Source organism: Balaenoptera acutorostrata, chromosome 18 (assembly GCF_949987535.1).
Source record: "Balaenoptera acutorostrata chromosome 18, mBalAcu1.1, whole genome shotgun sequence".
Lineage (NCBI taxonomy): Eukaryota > Metazoa > Chordata > Mammalia > Artiodactyla > Balaenopteridae > Balaenoptera > Balaenoptera acutorostrata.
The window spans coordinates 57124044-57143004 of record NC_080081.1 but is presented as its reverse complement, the minus strand read 5'-3'; the positions used below and the strand labels follow the sequence as shown (position 1 = coordinate 57143004).

The following is an 18961-nucleotide window of genomic DNA, read 5'->3' as shown; positions in this document are numbered from 1 at the left end:
ATTAACAGAATGAAGAATACATGTATAATCATTTCAACAAATGCAGAAAACGTACATGCACAATAAAAACTTTCAGTAAGCTAAGAATACAGGGAAATTTCTTTTATGTGAGAGGGGTTAAAAAAAATATAGCAAATATCATACTTAGTAGTAAAATGTTGAAACCTTTGGCTCTTATATCAGCAACAAGAAAAAGATACCTATTATCATTTCTATTTAACACTTCATTGGAGGTTCTAGACATTGAAATAAATGTCCTCCTCTATTGCCCCCCCAACCCGTCCCTGCAAAGGACTGGACAGAAAGAAATTATCATTCTTCACAAATGACATGACTAAGTATGCAAGAAAACCAAAAGGCTCTAAAGACAAAATCATAGAATTAATAACCAAATTTAACAAAATGGTGGATATGACAGCAATATACACAAAAACTAACTTTTCATGCCCTAGAAATAAATAACTATATATATATATATATATATGTATATATATATATATATACATATATATATATATAACTTTTAAAACAACACAGTTTATAATAGCATTTGAAAAATCAATACCTAGGGATAAATTTAACAAATTATGCATATGACTACAAATTGAAAAATCTCATTGAATAAATTACAGTTGACCTAAATAAATGAAAGGATGTCTTGTTCACGGATTGGAAAAATTCACTATTGTAAAGATGTCAATTTGCCCCAAACAGAGCTACAGATTCATAGCAATCCCAATCATAACCTAGGAGGTTTGTGTGTGAATTGTGCATGTGCACATGCAAATTGATGAGATAGTTCCTAACATAATAAAATGTAAAGGGCCAAACATAGCCAAAAAATCTTAAATGATAAAAAATGTAAATAATTTACATTACCAGGGCTTCCCTGGTGGAGCAGTGGTTAAGAATCCGCCCGCCAATGCAGGGGACATGGGTTCGAGCCCTGGTCCGGGAAGATCCCACATGCCGTGGAGCAACTAAGCCCGTGTGCCACAACTACTGAGCCTGCGCTCTAGGGCCCATGGGCCACAACTACTGAGCCCACCTGCCACAACTACTGAAGCCCACGCGCCTAGAGCCCATGCTCTGCAACAAGAGAAGCCACCGCGATGCGAAGCCCGTGCACTGCAACAAAGAGTAGCCCTCGCTCACCGCAACTAGAGAAAGCCCGCACAGAGCAACGAAGACCCAACGTAGCCAAAAATAAAAAAATAATAAATAAATGAATTAAACAAAATTATCGAAAAACTAACACTGGATATATGTTGACCTCAATGAAGTTTGATGACACTATCAATTCATACTGTCCAAAAATCACTGGGGCTCAGCAAACCCATGATCAAAACCACTGTGATGAGCATAGTAACCAGGCATTATTCTAATATAGTATTTCATTTGGTTCATCCAACTATCCTTTGCAGTTGCTCAATTCTTATTTTCATTACATAAAGAGACTGAATCACAAAAAAGTTTAGTTACTTGCCCAACACTAGCCACAGAGTTAAAATGAGGTGGAGTCAGGATTCCCAGGAAGGTCACCACACCACACTGTCTCTCACTCTCTTTACAAACTTCTTTGCTTATTAAATTCCTACCATGTTAAACATTTGGTTGTTATAAACCTTTTCTACTTTCTTCAAGCTGGTAACCCCATCCCAGGTCCTCTTCCTTCTTAGGAAGATTGAAATCATGCCTTGTGGTTTACTTTTAAAGTATATGTCTATCTACTCATTAGATAATAAACACCTTGAAGAGCAATCATGTCTTACATCTCTCTGTATTATCAGCACAGCTCTGAGTACACAGAAGAGAGTCGAGACGTGTCCTTGATGGGGAGAAGGAAGTGATGAATCACTATTCCCTTATTTTCTTAAATCACGTACCAGTTTCAGAAAAGTAAAATCACTTCAGAGAGACAGAAAACAGGATAAACAAGTGTGTTAGGAGTGGGTGCTTTAAAAATAAATATCTGCAAAACATCTGGGTAGAACAATCCTAACCAGCACAAGAGAAAATAAGCAAATATTCTACAACTAACAACTGTTACAAAGTTAGGTACAGGCATACCTTGTTTTCTCATGCTTTGTTGTATTGCACTTTGTAGATACTGAGTCTTTTACAAATTGAAGGTTTGCAGCAACCCTGTGTCAAGTAAGTCTACCAGTGCCATTTTTACAACAGGTTTATTTTTTAATTAAGGTATGAACATACATTGTTTTTTAAACATAATGCTATTTCACACTTAACAGACAACAGTATAGTGTAAACATAACTTTTGTATGTACTAGGAAACCAAAATATTCGTGTGACTTGCTTTATTGCAATATTTGCTTTATTGTAGTGGTCTGGAACTGAACCTAGTATCTTTGAGGTATGCCTGTATAATTTATTACTAATGTGAGTTTCACAGAAAGTACACCAATGCAAGGATTAAGAATATATAAGTTCCTTTTTTCCTTGGGTCTTCCTTATGCAGATCCATATATTCCTTAACTCTCGTTAAAACTTATGAATGTCTACATCCCAAATCTGTAAGACAGAAGTAAGAAGTATTGCCATCTGCTGATTTGAAGGGTTCTTAAAAGCCACCCATCTTAAAAGAAATATGTTAAAATCACAAAGAAGCACATTGGAGACTGACTTCTCTGAACTTCAGAGGAGTTCCACTGATCTGTTCCCCAGTGAAACTGGTGAAAACTATGTAATAACCCCCAACCATTTGAAACCTCTAGAAACGGTCTTAAAAAAAAAAAAGAAGAAAGAAAAATCTACTAGAGAAGATCTATGAAAAGTCAGTAAGAAAGGTAGGAATCTGTGGTAAACGGCGCCCTCCTATTCCCCTCCCAGCTCAGCAAGGCAGAGACTCCATGCTGGACTGGTCTAGCAGGAACACAGGGCTCCACCTCTCCCCAGCTCCTGGACAGAGGGCTTTCTTTCTGGGAGGAGTAGGACGGACCTTCGTATTTCTCTTCCTACTCCCGGTTGCCTGGTGCTGAGGCTCAGTCACAGGAAAGTGGAACAGAGGCTCTACCGTGGACATGGCTCCCTTAGAATAAATACTGGGACCTCAACAGCTCTTTTCCCAGTCCACAAGGCATGGTGGTTTCACACCAGGAGAGGCAAGCTGAGAAGACCTCTGGCTACTTCACTAAAATAATCCAGCCAGTCAATAAACAAATAATAATAACAAGCTACCCTGGGGGGTGGGGGGTTGCAGACCAATACTCAGAGCTGCTATAATACATAATCTAAAATATTCAGTTTCCAACAAAATATTTCAAGGCATGTAAAGGAACAGGCAAGTATGACAGTATGACCCATACACACATCATGAAAAAAGTAGCAACAGAAACTACCTCTGAGAGTGACCAAATGCTGGATTTATGGAAAAAGATTCCAAAGTAGCCATTATACATTCACAGAACTAAAATTAAAAAAAAAAAAAAATCACTAGAGGGGCTTGAGAGTAGATTTGAACTGGCATAAGACAGAATGAGCAAACTTGAAGATACAATGATTGCAATTATGCAAACTGAAGATCACAGAGAAAAAGGAATGAAGGAGAAAAAACCAGAGCCTCAGAGAAATGTGGGACATCATAAAATCCATAAAAATACATGAAATGGGAGTACCAGGAGAGGAAAGGAGAAAAAAAAAATCTTTAAAGATATACTGGCTAAAAACTTCCCAAGTTTATTGAAAAACAATAACCTACACATCCAAGAAGCTCAACAAACTCCAAGTAGGATAAATTTAATAAGGCCTAAAACACACATCATTAAAAAATGCTAAAAGTCAAAGACAAGGAGAAAATATGGAAGGTAGCATTAAATTAATTAAAAAATGAGGCCATTAGACTGAGGTGGCTTTAATGCCTTAGTAGACTACATAATCAAACTAAAACCTAAGGCTATAAATCTCTCAACATTAAGAAATTAAAACCTGAGGACAACTAATTACAAACAGCCAACTAGACTTTTCCAAGTAAAGCAAATGCTTACACTACAGCCAATCAAATAATTTTCTTGGTTTGATTCTGCCTCTCCTCTATAAAAATCTTTCCACTAGAGGGCTCCTAACCACTTTCGGTTTGGTGCTGCCCAATTCAAATCAATTTTTGCTCAAACGAACTCTTAAAATTTTTAATATGCCTCAGTTTATCTTTTAACAGTAGCAAGAGAAAGACAGTGTGACACTTATAAAGGAACCCAATAACATAAAAAGCTAACTTAGCAGAAACAATGGAGGCCAGGAAGGCAGTGGTATAACATAAAGTCCTCAAAGAAAAAACTGTTGACCAAGAATGCTATACATTCAGCAAAGCTGTTATTCAGAAATGAAGGTGAAATAAACACTATCCTAGATAATCAAAAACTGAAAGAATTTATTGTTAACCGATCCACTTTAGAAGAAATACTAAAGGAAATTCTTTAGGCTGAAAGAAAGTGACCTCAGATGGTAATCTGAATTTACATATACAAAGAGCACTAGTAAATGTAACTGTGTAATTATAAAAGACAATATAAATGCCTATTTTGCTTTCTTCTCTTAACTGATTGAAAATGTAATTATAAAAAAATGTGCATAAAATGTACTGTTTGGTCTGTAACATAGAAATATAATACATGCATAATACATGTGCTAGTAATAGCACAAAGGTGTATAGGAGCAAAGCTGTTATAGATTAAGAAAATAACAGCAGACAGTAATGATTCTAACAATGTACTGTTCAGCTTGTAACATTAGTAGATGTTATGTGTATAACAATAATACCACAAAAGGGGGAAAATGGGAATAGAGCTATATAGAAGTAATATTTCCATATATATTACAAGAATTAAGCTGGTATAAATCTGAAGCTGATTCTGAGAAATTAAGATGTATATGGTAAACCCTAGAGCAATCACTTTTAAAAACCCTCAAAAATAATGAAATAATAAAATCAAAATGCTACATTAGAAAATATTCAGTGCAAAATAAAGCAATAAAGGAAGACTAACAGAGGGGTAAAAAAGACATGACATGGAGAACAAAAAGCAAATGCAGGGACTTCCCTGGTGGCGCAGTGGTTAAGAATCTGCTTGCCAATGCAGGGGACACGGGTTCAAGCCCTGGTCCGGGAAGATCCCACATGCCGCAGGGCAACTAAGCCCGTGAACCACAACTACTGAGGCTGCGCTCTACAGCCTGTGTGCCACAACTACTAAGCCTGCGCACCACAACTACTGAAGCCCATGCACCTAGAGCCCATGCTCCGCAACAAGAGAAGCCACCGCAATGAGAAGCCCACGCATCGCAACGAAGAGTAGCCCGCACTCACTGCAGCTAGAGAAAGCCCACACACAGCAACGAAGACCCAATACAGCAAATAAATAAATAAATAAAATTTTTAAAAAAAGCAAATGCAGACATAAATCCAACTATATCAATAATAAAATTACATATGAATGGAATAAACAATCCAATCTGTCATTAGGTTGTCAGGTTGGATTAAAAAAACATGAACCAACTAAAGGCTGTTTACAGGAGACAGACTTTAGATTCAAAAACACAAATAAATTGAAAGTAAAAGGATGGAAAAAGATGTATCATGAAACACCAGCCACAGACAAACTAGAATGGCTATACTCGTGAGACAAAATAGAGTTTAAAACAAAAAAGTGGGCTTCCCTGGTGGCGCAGTGGTTGAGAATCTGCCTGCCAATGCAGGGGACATGGGTTCGAGCCCTGGTCTGGGAAGATCCCACATGCCGCGGAGCAACTAGGCCCGTGAGCCACAATTACTGAGCCTATGCGTCTGGAGCCTGTGCTCCGCAACAAGAGAGGCTGCGATACTGAGAGGCCCGCGCACCGCGATGAAGAGTGGCCCCCACTTGCCGCAACTAGAGAGAAAGCCCTCGCACAGAAACGAAGACCCAACACAGCCATAAATTAAAACAAACAAACAAACAAACAAACAAAAACAAACAACAAAAAAAAACCAAAAAAGTGTTACTATAAATATGTATGCTCTTAACAACAGAGCACCAAAATATATGAAACAAAAACTAAGAAAAATGAACAGAGAAACAGACAATTCAACAATAAGAATTAATGCCCCACTTTCAATAATGGATAGAACAACTAGACAGAAGATCAACAAGGAAGTAGAAGACTTGGACAACACTTAAAACCAACTAGACCTAACAGACATCTACAGAACACTCCACCCAACAACAGAATATACATTCTTCTCAAGTGCTCATGGAACATTTTCTAGGAGAAACCATATGATAGGCCATAAAACAAACCTCAATAAATTAAAAGGATAGAAACAATACATTATGTTCTCCAACCACAATTGAATGAAATTAGAAACCAACAGCAAGGACAAATTTGGGAAATAAATACAGGCCATAGCTTAAGTAGTGCTTAGAGAGCAATTATAGTTGTAAGTTCCTGGGTTAAAAAAGAAAAAAGATCTAGGGACTTCCCTGGTGGTCCAGTGGCAAAGAATCCGCCTTCCGATACAGGGGATGCGGGTTTGATCCTTGGTCCGGGAACTAGGTTCCCACATGCCACGGGGCAGCTAAGGTGCACGCCACAACTACTGAGCTCACGCGCCTCAACTAGAGAGCCTGTGTGTGGCAAAACTACAGAGCCCACGTGCTCTGGAGCCCGTGTGCCACAACTACAGAGCCCTGGAGCCTGTGCGCCACAACTAGAGAGAGAAAACCCACACACCACAACTAGAGAGAAGCCCATGCGTTGCAATGAAGAGCCTGCGCACCACAACAAAAGACCCCACATGCCACAACGAAGACCCTACCTGCCTCAACTAAGACCCGACGCAGCCAAAATAAATGAATGAATGAATGAATGAATAAATTAAATTAAATAAAAAAGAAAAGAAAAAAAAAATCTCAAATCAATAACCTAAACTTCAACCTTAAGACACTGGAAAGAGAAGAGCAAACTAAACCTAAAGCAGGAAGAAGAAAGGAAATAGTAAAAATTAAAACAAAAATTCATGAAAGAGAGAATAGAAAAACAATAGGGAAAATCAACCAGCCCAAAAGATGGTTCTTTGAAAAGAAGTCCTTAGCTTGTTGACCAGCAAAACAAACCTTTAGCTTGTCTGACCAAGAAAAAAAGAAAGCAGATTCAAATTACTAGAATCAGAAATCAGAGAGGACATTACTATTATACCTTGCAGAAATAAAAATAATTATAATGGAGTACTATAAATAACTATTTCACAAATTAGAAAACATATATAAAATTAGACAAATTCCTCAAAAGACACAAATTACTGAAACTGTCTCAAGAAAAAATGGACAATCTGAATACATCTATTACAAGTGAAGAGACTGAATCAGTAATCAAAAAACTATGCAAAGAAAACCCAGGTCTAGATGGTTTATAGAAGGGGAGGGAATGCTTCCTAACTCATTTTACAAGGCCCATATTATCTTGATAACAAACCAAACAAATACATCACAAGAAAACTATAGATCAATATTTCTTATGAATGTGAATGCAAAAAACTCAACAAAATACTAGCAAACTGAATCCAGCAATATACTAAAAAAATTTTGTACACCATGACCAAGTGGGATTTATCCCAGGGATGAAAGATTGGTTTAACAGCCAAAAATCAATTAATGTAACCCACTACATCAACAGAATAAAAAGCAAAAAACAAAAATCACATAATAACCTGAATACGTGCAGAAAAAGCATTTGACAAAATCCAACATCATTTCATGATAAAAACACTCAACAAACTAAGAATAGAAAGTAACTTCTTAACCTGACAAAGGGCATCTATGAAAAACCCACAGCTAATACCCCACTTAATGGGGGAAAGATTGGGTGCTTTTCCATAAGATCAGAACCAAGACAAAAATGTCCCTGCTTACAACTTCTCAACATTGTACTGAGCTTCTAGTCAGGGAAATTAGGTAAGGAAAAGAAATAAATTGCATCCAGATTGGAAAGGAAGAAGTAAAACAAACTCTATTCACAGATGACATAGTTTTATATATAGAAAACCCTAATGAACCTACCAAAAAAACTATTTGAATAAATAAGTTCAGCAAGGTTGAAGGATATGAGATCAATATATTAAAATCAATGATATTCCTATACATTCACAATGAACAATTCAAAAATGAAATTAAGAAAATAATTCTAGGGACTTCCCTGGTGGTGCAGTGGTTTAGAATCCACCTACCAGTGCAGGGAACTGGGTTCGAGCCCTGGTCCGGGAAGAGCCCACATGCCACGGAGCAACTAAGCTCGTGAACCACAACTACTGAGCCCACACTCTAGAGCCCGTGAGCCACAACTACTGAGCCTGCGCTCTACAGCTCTCAAGTCACAACTACTGAGCCTGAGAGCCACAACTACTGAAGCCCGTGTGCCTAGAGCCCATGCTCCGCAACAAGAGAAGCCACCACAATGAGAAGCCCAAGCACTACAACAGAGAGTAGCCCCCACTCGGTGCAACTAGAGAAAGCCAGCGCACAGCAACGAAGACCCAATGCAGCCAAAAATAAATAAATAAAAATAAATAAAATATAATAAAAAAAAGAAAATAATTCTATTCACAACAGTATCAAAAAGAATAAAACACTTTAGAACTACAAAATATTGGTGAAAGAAATTAAAGAAGATCTAAATAAATGGGAAAACATCCCACGTCCACGAATCAGTAGCTTTAACGTTAAAATGGCAATACTCCCTAAGCTGACTTACAGATTCAACACAATCTCTATGAGAATTCCAGTTGACTTGTTTGTAAAAATTGACAAGCTGGGGCTTCCCTGGTGGCGCAGTGGTTGAGAATCTGCCTGCCAATGCAGGGGACATGGTTCGAGCCCTGGTCTGGGAAGATCCCACATGCCGCGGAGCAACTAGGCCCGTGAGCCACAACTACTGAGCCTGCGCATCTGGAGCCTGTGCTCTGCAACAAGAGAGGCCGCGACAGTGAAAGGCCCGCGCACCGCGATGAAGAGTGGCCCCCACTTGCCACAACTAGAGAAAGCCCTCGCACAGAAACGAAGACCCAACACAGCCATAAATAAAATAAATAAATTAATAAATTAATTTTTTTTTAAAAATTAAAAAAAAAAAATTGACAAGCTGATTCTAAAATTCACATGAAATTGCAAGGGACCCAGAATAGCCAAAACAATCCTATAAAAAAGAATAAAGTAAGAGGAGTCACACTTCAAAAAATTAAAACTTATTACAAGGCAAAGGTTATCAAGACAGTGTGGTACTGGCACCAAAGACAAACATACAGATCAAGGGAACAGAACTGAGGATTGGGAGATGGGGTGCGGGTGGAGCTAAAGGATGGCAGAGTTTCCTTCTGAGGTGATGAAAATGTTCTAAAATCGACTGTGGTAATGGTGGTACACATCTGTAAATATACCAAAAACTACTGAATTGTACACTTTAAATGGATGAATCATATGGTACATGAATTATATCTCAATATAGCTGTTTAAAAAAAGAAAAAACAGACAGAAGGCTCTGAAGAATACTTTGAGTCTGATTCAGTTTATCAGATCCTTAGAGAATCACAGAAACCTAGGGTTGGAAGAGTCTTAAAGGGTTCTTACCTATTACACAATACATGAATACCTCCTATTACATCACCAACAAACTGTCCTCCAACAGTTTTCGATCTCAGATTACCTTTACTGCTTTGCTTGAACATCACTTTTTCCACTGCTGTAGCTCCAGTGCCTAGAACAGTGCCTAGCTCCCAGTAGGTACTTGTAATTACTAGTTGATTGATATCTCATGAAGGGGAACTAGGATAGCTCCAACTACAAGCATAGTCTTCCTTATAGAGGTCCAATCTTCACTGCTCATGGTTTCTTCTAAGTGAACATAACTCTGCCTCCATAAGGGCACAGAAGAGAGACTTCACATATTCATGCAACATTTTAAGTATTAGATATTGCATAGAAGTCCTCCAATTTTCTCACGATAGCAAGGTTTCTTATTCATTATTGCTTCACCCAAAAACCTAGGAGTTACCCTTCTTCATTTTTACTACCCCCATGAGCTTTGTTGGCTTTATCTTCAAAATATATCCTGAATTGGACCATTCTTTACCTCCTTTGTTACAAAACCCATAGTGTAAATCAATATCATTCTTTCTTTGGTAACAATTTTCTCTACTAACTTCCTTGCTTCCACTCTTGACATCCTATAGCTATCTTTTCTCCATAGCTGCCAAAGCAGACTTTCTCATATTGTAAACCAGATCATATCATTCCCATTACACTTAAAGGTAAAAGCCAAAGTTCTTAGCATTAGCTCTCCAGCTATGTCATCATCTGGCCCTGGATGTTCTCTCCAATCATATTTTCTACCACTTTTCTCCTTCTCACTACACTCTAGCCAATCTCCTTACAATTCCAGAAATACACAGTATGTTCTCATTCCAAGACCTTTGCACTTGATCTTCCTTCTGCCTAAAATACTCTTAAGATTTCTGCATGACTTCCTACTCCCTCAGGTCTTTGCTCAAATACTATCCCCTTACAGAGAACTTTAAGATGATATAAGTAATACTGCAACTGCCTTCTCTCCAGCTGCTGATCTCTACCCTTCCCCCACTCTGCTTTATTTTTCTTAAAAGCTCTTATTATCATGTGACATTTTTCATACTAGCCTTTTCTGCCTAACTACTCCCAAAACTTAGTGGCTAACAACAACAATGTTTTTTTCCCCTCACTATTCCATGGATTAACTGGGCAGTTCTTCTGAGCTGGGTCAGGTTAGCTAGGGCTGGTTGGTACAGGATGGCCTCACTGGGACTTTACCTGGGATGGCTAGTCCTTGCTCTCAACTTGGTCTTTTATCCTTCAGGAGGCATAGACCAACCTGGTCTTCACATGGTAGTCTCCAGGTTCTAAGAGGGTAATGGCTGAAGCTGCAAAGCTTTTTGAGGCCTAGACTCAGAATTCATACAATGTTACTTCTGCTATATTCTATTTTGTTAAATGAATGAATGATTCCTCATATGACACTGCTTCCAGCTCCTCAACATCCTGTTTGGTTTCCTCTGAATACTACTTAGTTTGTCAATGTCTTCCAAAATCTAGCATCCAGAAAGGGACACAAAATTCTGGACAAGATCTAACTTCAGCTCAGTACAGCTGGGTAATAAATAGTAGTTGAATAAGTGAGTGACAAGTACAGAAGATTGTGGTAATATTCAGTCTCATAATACAGATACTGTGTGCCCTTTAATGCAGCTTAAGAATGCACTGGCTTATTTCTAATGGCTTTTACACCGTTGAACCTTATAGCCTTTAGATCAAATATACCCCCATGGCTCTTTTTCATGTGAAGCACTGCCAAGTCTCTGCCCTATATTTACACAATTGATTTTGGGGACCTAAAAGAACATTACATTTATCCCTGTTGAATTTAAATTTAATCTCTTCTAATTCACTGATCTCTCTAGTTGATCATTTCCACTGATACACTTTTTGGTCTGAGACGAAAAAGTTTGAAAACTGTTGCTTTCATACAAAATGCATGGTATTCAAAAAAATAATTACCTTGTATACCCAAAGAAGGCCTGAAAAGGGAGAAAATAAGTTCCTAGAGGAGTATTAGGAACCCCTGGGGGTCCACAGTGCACGCCTTGCTAAGGTTGCTATACATCAATGAGAATGAACAAATGACTGCTCCACATTACAATATGGATGAATTGCACAAAGATAATGTTGACCCAAGGCAGCCAGATGCAAATGACTAGACATTCAAGAGACAAAGCTAACCTATGATATATACATCAAGATAGTGGTTCCTTTTAAGGTTGAGGTAGACTGAAAGGGGTCTTGAAAGTACCCCATACTCTTCAGGGGTATGGTGATGTTTTCGTCCTTGATCTGGGGGCTGTTTATATGAGTATGTTTGTAAAAATTTACTTAGATATATATTATGATGTGAACTTTTCTGCCTGTATTTTCTACTTCAATACAAAGAGAACCTAAAAATAAAAATAGAGATTGAGGAGAAACATAATCTCTTTTAAAAAAAGTAAATCGAATTACATCACTCTACTGCTTAAAACCTGACAGTAACTTCCCACTCTATTTAGAATAAAGTTCAAATATTGGGTTGGCCAAACACGATCCAAATATTGGGTCGTTCGGGTTTTTCTGTGACATCTTATGGAATATTAATATTATACAAAACCTATAGTGTTTCATTACCATAAAGCATACTGTTTTCAAACTCTGGGCACCACCTCACCTCATGCAGCTTCTCCCCTTGCTTATTACACCCTTATCACACTAGTTTTCTCCCTTAAGCACAATAAGTTCTTTCCTCCTAGGAACATGCTAGTTCCTTAACTTTCCAACCACTCTTCACATGGCTAGCTTCTTTTCATCCCTTAGGGCTCCTCAGAGAGGCCTCCCCAATCATCCCATGTAAAGTTGCCTCTTTCCCGTATTCTATAATCTCAGGCCATTGTGCCCTTTATTGCACTTATTGCAATTTGAAATAGGTTTACTTGTTTTTATGTCTGTCCCTCCACTAGAATGTATGTTCCACGAAGACAAGGATCTAGTTGCCCTGTTTTACAGTTTTGGGGGTTTTTTAAAAATTTATTTATTTTATTTTTATTTCTTGTTGGCTGCATTGGGTCTTCATTGCAGTGTGCAGGCTTCTCATTGCAGTGTCTTCTCTTGTTGAGGAGCACGGGCTCTAGGCGTGTGGGCTTCAGTAGTTGTGGCACACAGGCTCAGTAGTTGTGGCTCATGGGCTCTAGAGCGTAGGCTCAGTAGTTGTGGCACACGGGCTTAGTTGCTCCACGGCATGTGGGATCTTCCCGGGCCAGGGCTCGAACCCGTGACCCCTGCATTGGCAGACAGATTCTTAACCACTGCGCCACCAGGGAAGCCTTGCCCTGTTTTACAGTTTAAATCCCAAGATTTATTAGCACAATGTTCTGACACCTTGTAGAAGTTGAATAAATAATTTCTGAATGAATAAAAGAATAGTTTCAGGTCATTTCACATCAAGCTAATAAGTCTTTTAAAATTTTGATATGATCATTATATAGTCATTTTCACAACACTATTTTACCTGTACATTTTATTTGTATGCCTTCTTTTTATTGATTTGCTTATTCATTCACTCATGAAAAAAATTAGAATTTATTAAATGTCAAACACATAGGTTCTAAAGATAAATAAGCCATGTTCTTTACTTTTAAATATCTCACCACTTATCAAGGAAAATTAATATGTGAGAAAACAAAATTATCTTATACAAAGTCTTAAATCTGATTAAAATGTTGAAATGAAGGGAAATGAAAGATGAGCCCTCTAAAACAAATAATAGTCTAGTACATCTATCAAAAAAGGAAATTGAGCTAATTAGGCATCACTTTTTCTTAGTGATTCCATGTTGACTCTTAGTGATCATATCTTCCTTTTTCTAAATGTTTGAAATACATCTTTTAAATGCAATATATTGTAATAAGTTGTCATATATTATTACCAGGGCTTCATGTCAAATTTGGCTTCTTTTACAATACGGGTAATTAAGGAAAACCCATTCAACAGTATAAATTACTTTGACTTATTTTTAATCCCAATATTTAATTTAATTTTGATTTAAATACTATTAAAGAAGAGAGAGCATTATATGTTTATTGAAAGGGGACATACATGGAAAAAAGACTGAGAATGTGCTGCGGCAGGCAGATTTCAGCTAAGTGTAAGGAAGAACTTTTTAGTAGTTACCGCTGCCTATCAGTGCATTGCTTTGCAAAGCAGGAAGCTCTCCATCACTAAATATCTTTAAGGAAAGCTAACAGGGCATTTTTCCCAGGATGGAGCAGAAAGATTTAGTAGGCAGCATTGATTAGATCAGTGTCCTCAAACTATGGTGAAGCACTTTTTAAAAAATTTTCTTGGATGCCATAGCAATGTCAAATGGCTATAAAGATTTCTGAATGCTTACTTTTGATTTCAGTTTTTTATTTGTTGCACACAGGTAACAAACTGGCCTGGTATGAACAGGCAAACTACACTTTGAGAAGCACTGGATTAGACAGTCTACGAGAGATCTCTGAGGTTCTATAGTTTTTCAAATTTACCTAGTCTGTCTTCCTATTTTCGTTAGGCATTAATATCAAACTACTGACTTCATAACAACTAATCGTTTTCTCCAGTAATTTAAAAAAGTATAAGCTAAAAGATATTCTAAAAGCATTAGATCAAAGAGCTGAGACATTTTTACTGCATTAACCTTTTATCTCACTAAAAGAAAAGGCAAAATTTACTTTTTACCAAAGCACATCTGAATGCTCATTTAAAATTGGTTACAAAAAATTTATTTCCAGTCATTTCCCACACCTAATTTTCTGGTGTCACTTTCTTTGCACAAGCTAATAATGAAATGTGTAACAAGTTATCGTTGATCACACATTTGAAGTTCTCGCTTTGTTTTACCAGCTGGTAGCAAAACCAAGAGAAAAGTCACGCGGGGGTGGGGTGGTGAGAGAAAGAATATGCACGAATTGCAGAAGCACTGGCTGGAGGAGTCAAGTGTTTGCAACCACCTATAAATAACACTCAGTGGTGACCTGGCCAAGCAAACAGGTAAAGAACTGTAAAAAGAGCAGGCAAAATTGAGAGTTGCCCGTTCTCATACTTCCCCAAATATTCCTGGCTTTTTCTCTGCAAGGACAGACATTTTCATTTAAAATCTATTATCTTCTTATAGAGACAGATGGTACCAGGTGAGGAATACCCTTATCTAAATATAACTACTGTAGAGTTAGAAATCAGAAAATATAAACCATTGTGAAAATAAATAACAACAACAAAATCCATCATCTTCTTCCCATTAAAAATGAAGCAAAACAAAACAACCTTCCTTCTCAAGAGATAATTTCCAGATTTATGAGCTATCATCTCCCAACTCCATCAAACATGAATTTTTTTCCCCTCAAGTAGTTGCAATATTCCTTAAGTCGTCATACTTGTACTAGAGCAGGAGTTCTTAACTATGAGTATATGGATGGGTTTTAAGAAGTCTATGAACTCTCTGAAACTCCAAATATTATAAAATTTGGGGTGAATGAGTAATTATATGGACAAGATGTCTACAGTTGTCACATTTGTTGTTGACAACTGTTGATTAAAAGCATCTTTCTTAGGTTAAAAATGTGATCCGAATAGAAATACAAGGTACAGGTTCTGAATTAATTGAATAGGTATATAAAAGTATTACATTATATCATATATCCAAAAAAAGCTTTAGAAATAAATCCTTTCATTTTGTATATGATAACATTGACATTTGGAGAGGTTAGGGGAGTGTTCAAGGCCATGCTGCTAGCTAGAAGGCAGAAGATGAAAAAGAATGCTGGCTCCTACTTCCAGATCCATTCCCTCCCACTCTGCCACCAATGCAAGGCCAGACTAGAGGATACTAGTAAGCACACTATGGGCAGCCAACAACCCCAATTCTGATAAATATACAATCTCAGAATAAATCAAGTAATTCCTTAAACACTACTGGCTCATAACATATATGAACATTTTCTATATTTTACTAAAGGTATCTAAAAATATATATTCTTTTAGACACATTTTAGAGCTCGCTTCCTTGCCAGTAGACACAATCAACAACTTGTCAATCATCTGAAATACATGAGTGCTTGATCCCACTGCAGTCAACGAGAGAAGGGCATACACTTGATAAACTCCTCCCTCCCTTCCTCCCTCCCTTCCTTCCTTCCTCCCTTCCTCCCTCCCTACCTACCTTTCTTTAATATCTTTATTCCCTCCCTCCCTCCCTTCCTTTCTAATATCTTTATTGGAGTATAATTGCTCTACAATGTCCCCATATCTCCTCCCTCATGTCCCTCCCACCCTCCCTATCCCACCTCTCTAGGTGATCACAAAGCACCGACCTGATCTCCCTGTGCTATGCAGCTGCTTCCCACTAGCTATCTATTTTACATTTGGTAGTGTATGTATGTCCATACCACTCTCTCACTTCGTCCCAGCTTACCCTTCCCCCTCCCCACTTCCTCAAATCCATTCTCTATGTCTGTGTCTTTATTCCTGTCCTGCCCCTAGGTTCATCAGAATCATTTAAACACATTTCTTTCGGAGTCAATTACTCTGAAAGCCCACAATGCAAAGTAAATTAGTTGAAAGAATCTTTTAGTAACTGTTGAAGCTGTTTAGAAATTTTAAGCAAAACCTCTTTTCAAAGTTTATTCTCTTGTTTATTCACACTAAAGAATAGCAAGTGCAAAAACCAAAGGAGATGATATTTAGTGAAAAGAATTTTTATAGTAAGTAATTAAGTGAGAAAGCTGAAAAAGAATGCCTGATTTTGGAGTCACGATGGGTAGAAATCCAAAATTTGTTTTTAATTTTTTTCAATATAATTAGAAAACTGAAAGTCTGTAAGAATCCAAGAAACCCTTCACTGTCTGTCCCCTATTCCCCCACTTCTGACTTCTGAAATACAGTGTAACCTTCTGCCATCTGTTATTTTAGAGCAGAAACAGTAAAAAACATATGGGCTTTCTCTCTCAAGCAGCTGTAGGGTAGTTAAAGTTATAATAATTGTCTTTCTGTAAGATAAATTTACATTTAAAACCTGGCCAGTTACAAAAAAATAGCTCAGCCTCAGAGCCTTCCAGAATAAAATTAAGAAATTTATTATCATCTGTGACATACTACATTAAAAGATTTAGAGAATATCCTCTAAGTCTTGTACTTTTATGTGTAAGGTTAAACAAATGTAATTCATGATGCCCAAATCAGTTAATACAGTCAAAGAGTCCACAACTCATGTTTTTTCTTTCTCCATCAAAATGCTAGGAGCCTCGGGACTTCCCTGGTGGTCCAGTGGTAAAGAATCCGCCTTCCAATGCAGGGGACGTGGGTTCAATACCTGGTCGGGGAACTAAGATCCCACATGCTGTGGGGCAACTAAGCCCACACACCACAGCTACTGAGCTCATGCGCCTCAACAGAGAGCCCGTGCGCCTCAACAGAGAGCCCGTGCGCCACAACTACAGAGCCCACGTGCCCTGGAGCCCAAGTGCGACAACTAGAAAGAAGCCCGCATGCCCCAAAGAAGATCCTGCGTGCCACAACAAAAGACCCTGTATGCCACAACTAAGACCTGACGCAGCCAAAAAAATAAAGAAAATAAATAAGTAAAATAAATAAATATTTTAAAAAAAGATTAAAAAATGCTAGGAGCCTCAAACAGGGGTTAGATACTCATATATAGAAATCGCTAACTAAGTTTTCCAAAACTGATAACTATAAATGCATCACTTCGGTGGGTCACTGAACTCCAATCTAAAGGCTCATTTATTTATAAGAAAAATCACAACACGTGTGACACATAAATTTCCATTTCAGCTATATATCATTTATAATGAGCTTAAGTAAACTGAAAGGAATCAGAGCATATTCTGATCCACATATTGTGAAAAACAGGAATTTTACCTACCTTTATCTGGGTGATTCAAAATCATGATTCTCCTGTGAGCTGCTCTAATCTTGGCCTTGCCAGCAGATGGGCTAAAAAGAAATTAAAGTGCCTGTAACAAATAGTGTCAAATGCAGATTATAAATTAATGGTTTATATGAGTTTTAAGAAATTAAAAACTAATGAGAATTTCACCATCTTGTGGATAAATATGAAATTACAGCTTGTCACTTCATTCTACCAACCATCAAAATAAATCATATTCAATGCTGCATGTACTTTCCTTCAGTCCTTATTCTCAATTAAAAAAACATATACACAATATATAGGATAGGAGAATCATAGCCTGTAGACTATTACTGTGAGTTTGAAAGTTTATGCTTCAAGCTCTTTGAGGGGAAGGCAGTACATATAATGTAACAAACAGGTATTTGAACTCTAGGGCTACCAGACTTCAGGATTTTAATCCTAGCACTGCCATGAAAGATGGGGTAGCCTTCGTCAAATTTTTTACCCTCTCTGAGCTTCGGTTTCTTCATTGTAAAACAGGGCTAGGAACAACATAGTCCTCATAGAGCAATTACAAGGATTAAATTAGTTGATGCCAACAAAGTGCTACAGCAGTGCCTGGTGTGTAGCAAATGTTCCATAATAGTTAGCTTTTACTATTATTACCTTTCAACAGAACATCTCAAAACGCCTCATAGCTCATAATTTATTTAGCTTTGTGAGAAACCTATGGGAAAAGCTTGGCTGTTAGAGCCTATGCTCTAAACAAAAATCAAAGGAGAAAGTTAAATAAACCTAAAATTATTCCTGCAAAACCTAATTTATCCAGTACTGGAACTCCTTCTCTCTAGTACATTTTCCAGGTAAGGAAAAAAATTAACACTAATAATAACAAAATCCTGGTGTTTCTACTTAATATTAATACTAGCTTATCTAAGCTGCTTTTCTGGGCCTCAAATGGAAATAACAGTAGCTGACTCAAAGTACACAGTGGTTGCTGTGAAACTCAAAATAATCTATATGGATGAAACACACTGTAGGGGCTAAAAGCAGGAACTTTTAGAGATATTCAGACACAGGTTTAAATCCATCACTCATAATCTATAAAATTTTGTCTTGGGACTTCCCTGGTGGTCCAGTGGTTAAGACTCCGTACTTCCTCTTCAGGGGACGTGGGTTCAATCCCTGGTGGGGAAACCAAGATCCCACATGCCATGTGGTGCGGCAAAAACAAACAAAAAAAACACTTTGTCTTGCTTACTTGAACTCTCTGAGTTATAATTTTCTCACAAGCAAAATTTTCTCATAAGCATAACTCCTAGGATTATTTTAAGGACAAATTAGATTATATAAGCAAAAGGATGAGCATGGCCTGGCATACAGTTAGTGTCCAAAGAATAGTAGTTATTATCATGAACATAAAGAATGCTTATGAAAATGTATTACATTTCCT

General features: G+C 37.5%; 1 protein-coding gene across 1 annotated transcript in view; it reads right to left on the bottom strand.

Annotated features, from left to right (window-relative positions):
• DNAJC15 (DnaJ heat shock protein family (Hsp40) member C15) overlaps positions 1-18961 on the bottom strand; it is a 64550-nt gene that overhangs the window by 3110 nt on the left and 42479 nt on the right. The window contains exon 5 of the mRNA XM_007187055.2: positions 17521-17591. Coding sequence (XP_007187117.2) covers positions 17521-17591 — 71 coding nt within the window. The remainder of the gene's footprint in view (positions 1-17520; positions 17592-18961) is intronic.